This window comes from Leuciscus leuciscus (genome assembly GCF_965113295.1).
Source record: "Leuciscus leuciscus genome assembly, chromosome: 21".
Classification (NCBI taxonomy): Eukaryota; Metazoa; Chordata; class Actinopteri; order Cypriniformes; family Leuciscidae; genus Leuciscus; species Leuciscus leuciscus.
Genome location: NC_138745.1, coordinates 3,505,993 through 3,514,811, shown reverse-complemented (window position 1 = coordinate 3,514,811; position 8,819 = coordinate 3,505,993). Strand labels below are relative to the sequence as shown.

The 8,819-nt window shown below is 38.9% G+C and overlaps 1 protein-coding gene across 1 annotated transcript; it reads left to right on the top strand.

Annotated features, from left to right (window-relative positions):
• The first annotated feature begins 4,114 nt into the window (after nt 1–4,114).
• Nucleotides 4,115–8,779, top strand: LOC309485378 (protein mono-ADP-ribosyltransferase PARP12-like). The gene is made up of 4 exons (XM_082152219.1): nt 4,115–4,167; nt 8,217–8,313; nt 8,405–8,474; nt 8,557–8,779. The coding sequence occupies exons 2-4, from the start codon at nt 8,219–8,221 to the stop codon at nt 8,689–8,691; spliced, it is 300 nt and encodes a 99-aa protein (XP_082008345.1). The 5' UTR covers nt 4,115–4,167; nt 8,217–8,218; the 3' UTR covers nt 8,692–8,779.
• The last annotated feature ends 40 nt before the right edge of the window (nt 8,780–8,819 follow it).

The following is an 8,819-nucleotide window of genomic DNA, read 5'->3' as shown; positions in this document are numbered from 1 at the left end:
CACACGTGTAATTGCTGTAAGAAACTCTGGATTAAGTGTTTTTTAGTTCTCTTTTTTAAACCATGGTTCATGTACCACAAATTGGCTGTATTACCACAGTTTAACCATGGTTTTACTAAAGCATCTTGAATTACATAAGCATTTAGTTACAACAAACATCTAAAAAATAACAACAGAAAGACAAGTTACCATTTAATGATACAGACTTTTACATACAGAAGTTACATAATCTTAAAGAAAATATAAACTTGCATTTATTCTCTCATTTAACAAAACAATTAACTACAAAGTTATTTTTAAAAAATGCTGGTGATAAAATGGTGCTGTGCAGTAGTAAAAAAAAAAAAAAATCAATTGCTAATTTACAAATAGTAAAATATCAATTTGTTCCACAATAAAAATGGGTAACACTTTATTTTACAGTGTCCTTGATATGTTACATGTACTTACCATAGTAATAACAGTAAATTATGCATAATTACATGCTAACCCTCAACCATACCCTAAACCTAACCCTATAGTAAGTACATGTAGTTACTCAGTACTTAAATATATAATTACACTGTAACAATGACACCTTAAAATAAAGTTACATATTGTTCAAATAAACATGACTTAATGCACCTTTAAATACACAGGTATTTGGGTACCCTCAATTAGACCTGAAGTCTAATTGACTTCACTTTTCTCCGTTGAAGTCTGTGGGGTCGCTGTGTCCACTTCTATTACTGTCTATGCGTTGTTCACATCCGCCATTGCTGCACTGACGAGAATGTAGTTGTTGTGTGGCTGGATGTATTAATTCACATAGCTCTCTCTATATTTACTCCCGAAATCCGAGCCAGCCGCTGAAGACGTGGTGGATTCATTTTATTTTCTAGGAAAATACTCCCTCGACTCAAACGAAATTTGTTTAACATTATGTACTTACGCACTTCTTATACAGTGTTTACTCAGCTCTTACGGTGCTTTTCTGTAGTAAAACTGACGCTTCATGTTTTGTGTGATGTACAATAAACTTTATTAAACTCATCAGTATATTTTTGGCCATCATTCGGATGGGGTCGTCAGCAGGCTTAAAGATGGCGGCTGTGTCTCGTGTGACCTTGTTGTTTGTACACGCTGTGACTATACAAATCACATCATGTAAATAGGAAAATGTTGGCGTTATTTTGTCACTTATTGGGAGCAGTATGCTAGCTGAAGCCGTTTACCTCCAGTCTTTGTGCTAAGCTAGGCTAGCGGTGGGTGCGTCAGACAGAGTTACGGCACGCATGGAGATGAAAAGGGTATGTATGGACTTATCTAACTCTGGGGGATACGGTGAATAAGCTAAAGTCCCAAAAAGTCGGTGTGTTCCTTTTATAGAGGATAGCCAAGCAATGACACATAGGTTATAATCGTAATTAAACTAAACTATACCTGTTCCATCTCCATACAGCATATATTCTTTGGCTCTGTGGGCATTATTGTCCGACTCCGGGTCGAAATGAACACCGTTACTGAGAGTTTCTGTTTTGATATTATCATCATTCCGTGAGATGAGATTGTCCAGGCTCTGAGCGCGAGCTTGTGAGGCTCCGCCCCCTGTGTTGTGCAGCAGCAGCTCATTTGCATAAAGGGCACACACTAAAACGGCATGTTTTTCTGAGCCTCAAAAAGTGACAATTTAAACATGCTGTAAAAAATGGTCTGTTCAACATGACATCATGACATCATGACTTTGCGTAAACATACACGCCACTTTCAAGTCAAGTGGCGTGTTATTTATACGCATTTTGAGCTATCCGTGTGTATGTCCACGCCGAAACGAACCGTCATCTTCCGCGTGTATGTCTACGCCGTTAAACGTCAGAGTGATTCCGCGTGTATGTGTACGCCGTTAAATGTCCGAGCGAAACTGAGCAAAATGTATATCTACATCTGGGGAGCAATATTTTTTTTCCTAGGATGGTAGGGGAACACTCATAAATGGTATTAACCCCAGTGACGGGTAGGTTTAGGGACGCGGTTGGGGTAGGTCATATATATTTATATATACAGTAATGTAACGTTAAGTCACCGGCGTTGATAAACACGCTGAAAATCGATTATGCGTGTTGATAACACGCCAAAAATGGAAATACGAATTGGCGTGTCATACATACGCCATTTCATGAGATCAGTCTGGTCTGTTGGGTATTTTGAGCTAAAACTTCACATACACACTCTGGGGACATCAGAGACTTATTTTACATCTTGTGAAAAGGGGGATAATAGGTCCCCTTTTACAAAAAAAGAAGAAAAAAAAAGAAATACTAGTCCCATACATACATCAATTCATGAAAGAGAAAACGGGTTGGAATCAAGGACAAAGAAATGGAGAATGTATTGGTTTGAGTAGAGATTATAACATGTCTTCAATGGGGTCCAACGGGTTATATGGCGCTTTTCCACTGCATGGTACGGTACGGCTCAGTTCGGTACGGCTCACTTATGGCGCATTTCCACTGCATGGTACGGTACGGCTCGCTTCGGCTCGCTTTAAATGGTACCACCTCTGTTGAGGTTCCAAGCGTACCGTACCGATACTAAAATGTGACGTGAAAACACTGCAGATCACTGATTGGTCAGACAGAATCATCACTACCAGCATCATTGTATTTACAACACGAGACACTAAACCCGCTAGATTTAAATAGCCAGTAGACAACAGCCAACGCTGTAGCGCCTGTTTTAAAAGTATTTGCTTCAAAAAAAGAAATGGCTGAATCGTGGTCAGTGGACGAGGTGCAGACGTTCCTCTCGTTGGTTGCCGAGGAGCGTATGGGGAAACACGGAATGAAAAATTCGCATTTAAACGTACAGTATGGGATTTTTTCTCCACTAGGGGTCGCTAACCTATTTACAATAACAAAGGCGTAGATTGATGACGCAACATTTGCTATGAATTATGGATTTTGTCGTCAACGTCAAGCCGACCGATCTAATAATGTATATGGATTACTGAATACATCGATGCTTTTATCATGACTGTGATATGAAGCAGTTCGGGATTGCTAAGAGACAGCTATCAGCTCCACACGCGACGCGAGTCCCGCGGATATAAAAGGAATATGGACATTTCATTCTACCGAACTACACGCAGAATTACTACTCACAGGTCAGTTTATTAGACAAATTAAACTTGAGAGGTAACGCAGTGCTGTTTCACTTGGTCTAACATTACACTATCACTCTAAACTGCATTTGAATGTGTTGAAATGTATGTGTTAACGTTAGTTTGTCTGTATGAGACTAGCAGTAAGCTAGCTAGATCAACATTAGAATAACATACAGATCATATTCTAACATTTTATCATTGTTGAACTATATAACCTTGATTAGTTTTATGTAAATGTGCTCACCTGTTTAATAAAGTACATGTAGGAGTTGTCGAAGTCTCGGACGTGGAGCTCTCGTTTATATAGTGTCCATGGGAGCTCTCGACATCTCGAAAACACCGCACTGATATTGATTCTCGGTTTAGTTCTCCTTTTTTATCCAAAGTCTGCTTGCCATGGTCCATAATGTTTGAACGAAACAACAACAGCGTGCAAATAGACATTGCGAACTACACAGTTGTCCGCGTCAGTTTGGTTACTATCAGAGGGCTCTGGTTCATAGCTCTGGTTGCCATGGCAGCACGAGCGGAAACCAGAGACAACACGGATATGACGGCATTGACGGCGACAAAACGGAAATAAAGACACGGCCCGTGTCTTCGAATTAAAATATTAATTTCTCTGGATTTAGAAGTTAATTGGAACTGTCGGGATAATGTAAATACACAACTTTAAAAAATATATAACATAGATATAGTGATTTTTTATATTTTTAAATAAAAAATAAAACATATTGTGCTTTTAATATGATGATGTCATGGCAGTAGAGACGGCAACTATAACGATCAGTCCCACCCACTTTGAAGCGGTACTAACTGCAGTGGAAAAGCAACCGAGCTAAAGTGAACCGAACCGTGCCGTACCGAGTCGAGTCGTACCACGCAGTGGAAAAGCGAAGCGAGCCGAACCGTACCGAGCCGAACCGAGCCGTACCATGCAGTGGAAAAGCGCCATAGCAGTGCCGATAGCAGTGCCGTGGTGGAGTTCACAGCCGGATCACATACCTACACCCTCAGCTTCCAGGGTAACCTAAAAAATCACCTTTACCATGATACAGACGAGCAGTGTGAGCAGTGTTGGAGAAAGTTACTTCTAAAAGAAATGCGTTACAATATTGCATTACTCCCTTAAAAAATGACATTCTTTGTTTCATTTTTATATTAGCTACCGTACAACTCTTTTTTTTTTTTTTTTTATGTTTTAATTCAGTACTTAATAAAGTGTTAAAGCAAATTAATTAAAATAAAAAGTAACGCATTACTTTTTTAAGTAACTTAAATATTTAACAAGTATATAATTAAACAAGTAACTAAAATATTTATGAGTAAATTTATAAAGTTGCAGCGATAAAGTAAACTGATTATATAATGCACGTTACTTGTAATGCGTCACGTGATTTGTAACTTGTTAATTTGTCACCATGGTAACATTATCTGACTGGTAGTGGTCTTGAAGCTCTTCACGCAGTATGTAATTATTCTAAATATATGTTTATTACAGAGAGACATGGCGGCCCTGAAGATCTAACCATAATAAGAGGAGGATCACATCACATTCCACAAAGGACTAGACCAGGTATTTTTGCGTTTAATGTATCTGCTAAATACATGTAACAAACTTCACAGTTTGGTATACTGTATGTGCTATACCACAATCTATAATCTATCAGAAGACATCCCAAATATCCTGCTTATTTTTGTGTCTGCTTTTACAGAGAGTCGCAAACGCAAAGCTGCAAATTTGGCATCAAGTGAGTTTTTGCAGTGTATGCGGGACATAACACAGCAACAGATGGAAGAAGAGCGGGAGCTGAGAAGAGAAGAAATGAAGAAAGAAATGATGATGAGACGAGAGGAATTGGACTATGATGCACAACTCAGACGGGAGGAGATGTCACAAAGACAGAAAGAATCTGAGTCTTTTGCATCAGTCTTCAGTAATTTGACCGCAGCCCTTCTCCAGCGGAAGTAGATCGACAAAACATCTATCTTTCTGTTTGCCTTAATAGTTTTTTTTGTGTAAATAGTAGGCGGCTACTTAAATTCACCTGCCGTTTCGTTTGTGTGCACATTTGTAATAGTACTTCTCAAAAGCACCTGTTTTGTTTCATTTGTATGTGTATGTATGCACATTTGTATGCACATTTTATAAGCACCTTTGTATTTTTGCACTCTGATGTGAACTTAATATATAAATAAAGTAATAGCTGTGCTATTATAACTGAGGCAAATGGAAATCATGCTTATTAAGGGGCACATTATCAAAAGCAAAATACACATTATTATAGTAAAATATTATACACATATTATAAGGCATATATGTAAAATTAATGTTACTTAAATACATTCTTTTTAGTAATTCATTGTTGGTTCATGTTAGTTCACACTGCATATATGTTAGAAAAAAAAAAATTCTTATGAAAACCTATTGTAAAAGTTTCCTACATGATAATAAACTAAATATAAAGACTTTGTGACTCAGATAAGCCATTAAGGCAGGTATTGGTATAGACAACTATGCATACTGATGGACACATTTTTTAAACGGCTTTCTGATGGGCACCTTTTGTATTCTGTAATGCAAATACAATCCTAGTCAGTAGAATGATATTTAGGCTATAAGACATTTATTGGTATAGACTACTATGCTTATTGATGGGCACATTATTTAAACGGCTTTCTGATGGGCACCTTTTGTATTCTGTAATACTGTAAACAGTGTAAGCAGTTTCACATTTAAAAGTACCATTAACAGAAGTGACCATATCTAAAAACATTTGAACAGACAAATACTTACAACTGCAATAAATACATAAAAACATACCTGTAGAGCGGAGTATTTTTGATTTTATTTAAAAATAGTGAGAAGATTGTTTAATTGTATGTTATTTAAAAAAATATTGCAGTATTCACTCTGTATGCTTAAATGGCCTATTGCTTATTGATCAAATCATGTCTGATGTAACCATGTACCATTTAGGATAAAGAATTGTATTCAAGTCACAAAACAGGGTTACGCCAAATCTTCATTTCAAATATTGTATTTGTAACAAACACAATATAACAACAACTTACAATTATTGCTGCTGCATGAACAACTGTTGCAGAGCACTTCTTGCATCTGAACGCTCATCACCAACATTGCAAGGTGAACGTTCAGCATCTTTATCACGATCACACCACTCTGGTATAAATCTGTCCATGTACAATTCACACAAGTTGTGCAGTGTACAGCATGTCTCCACCATATCAACAACAACATTTACATTGCAGTCATTTCGCTTACTGAGACACTTCCACCTTCCTTTCAACCTCCCAAACGCATGTTCAACCACACAACGGGCTCGACTTGTTCGCATGTTGTAAAGTTCAGAATCACCAAGAATGAAGTAGCCAACATCAGTTCCACATATGTTTTTTACTCTGCCAGAAAAACCATTACTGTTTGTGGCCCAAGCCCATAGGCGTGACTTTCTGAGGACACTAGCGTCGTGTTCTCTCCCTGGCTGTCCAACATTCAGGTCCCAGAACATCCCTTTGCCATCCACAGTTGCTTGTAAAATTATGGAGTGCCAACCTTTTCTGTTGTGGAAATCTGATTGATATTGTGGAGGTTTTAATATAGGGATGTGAGAACCATCAATAGCACCCACGCACAGTGGAATTCCAAACCTCTCTTCGAAGTAATCTGCCATCTCAGCTAGTTTGTCCTGGTCTGGTGTTTTGATGAAGTATTGCAATCACAGCCTTGCAAAAGTCATGCACACAGCGGCAAACAGAAGTCCGACTGACAGCAAACAGGTTGGCTACCGTCCTGTACTCTGTTGTTGATGCTAGTTTATACAATGCAATGGCTACCCGTTTCTCCAGAGGAATGCATAATCGATATGTTGTATCTTGTCGCTGTAGTGCAGGCTTCAGAGTTGTACAAATGTATGTGAATGTTTCTCGGGAAACTCTGAAGTCGCCCAGCCACTGCTCATCTGTAAATCTTTGAGCAGTGTTCTCCCACCAGTCACTTGTTCGCTGCGGTCCGCATTATATTGGTGTAGTAGTGATGCATCATCTGGAAAATAATAGAATGAAGTGTAAACATTAATTCCATAATTATGTTACAGATCTGTACATGAACATAAATGAAAGGCACTTCTACAGCATTTATAAATATTTGCTAACCCATTTACTAATACATTTTTACACTCCAATGTTTTATTTGTTAAAATCCGTTAACGCACTGTGAACTAACATGAACAAAGTGGTACTATAAACACTAGGCTACTTCCCTAATTATGCGAAATACATATGCATATACAAAATCATGGGTATAAATAGATGTATTATCAGACGAATAATACAATGAAAGTTTAACATTAACGTTACCTCCTAATTATATTAATATAGCAAGCAAGATATGATAAGCTAGCAAAATATTTGTGTTTTTTCAGCAGACAGTAACGTAAAGACAGTTAATGAAAGCTCATAAAAACAACTCTGTGCTATATGATTTGAAGTTATGCTCACATCGACTACAAGATACGAATGAACTATACTATAAACGGAAATATTTACCGTTTCCATCCATTGCTGGCGACTCTGCATTCGCTGTAACCGAATCGCACGTCGTTGGATCGCTCTCTTTCGCCTTGCAGCCAACATAAGCTTTCGGCGTTGTCGCCGCTGAACCTCCATCTTCTTATCTTGGCTTTGCTGCCTCATCTTCCACCAAGCAAAAACCAAAAAAGAGTAAACAAACAGACGCTTCGGTCCTCTCCATCTTGATCGTTCTGTAATTTTAGCAAGCTAGTGTCCTGCCTGAATGAACATCATAATTCCCGCCGTAATGGGTGGGGTTGTATGACGTTTGATCCAGGAAGGCGTGTTAAGGGCGGGGTTTAGGGCAGCGCTGCAGGGCTAATGGCCCGGCAGTGGAAACGCAAGCCCGGTGCTTGAGGCCCGAGGCCACTGGCACGGCTCGGCTCGCTGTTAGCCCTAGCCCGACAGTGGAAACGCGGCTAGTAAGGCTGAATACGATGACTGTCATCTTAATGCCATCTTGACTGATCTTGCTCTTCAGATATGATCCAGGAAAACAAACTCTACTTACTCAAAAAACTCGTCGCATGTCGTCCCAAATTTGTGTCGTCAGCTGATGTACGAACAATCAAGACAACGTAAGAAAATACTCCTGCGCTCAGACTCATTCTCTCTCAAAAACGTTCTAAAAAACGTGTATGACAGAACACTCTTCACATCTGTTTTCAGGACATTTAACAATTTAAAGGCTCTGCCGGAACACTGGGATGAAGCTGTGACTCCTGAAATCGGATACAAGGTGAGCGCAGATTTTCTGATTCCTTCACAATGACATTGATTTGTTCAACATGTGGATGTTATCCTGTGCTGTTTCTTCGCAGAGAGTGTCGCTGCAGAGCACGTCAAGTGAATACATCAGAATCAGTGAAGAGTTCTATCGCACCATGAAAGACTTCAGCATTCTGAAGATTGACAGGATCCAGAACAGAGCATTATGGGAAGGGTATGAGTGGTAAGTCCACAAGACATGCACTCACCATTCTAAGGGTACGCTTACACGACACGACAACGATACGCTTAAAACGGAGAAGTATTTCCTTTGAGTTTTCCTCATACTGACGACATCATTGTCAAAACGATCCAC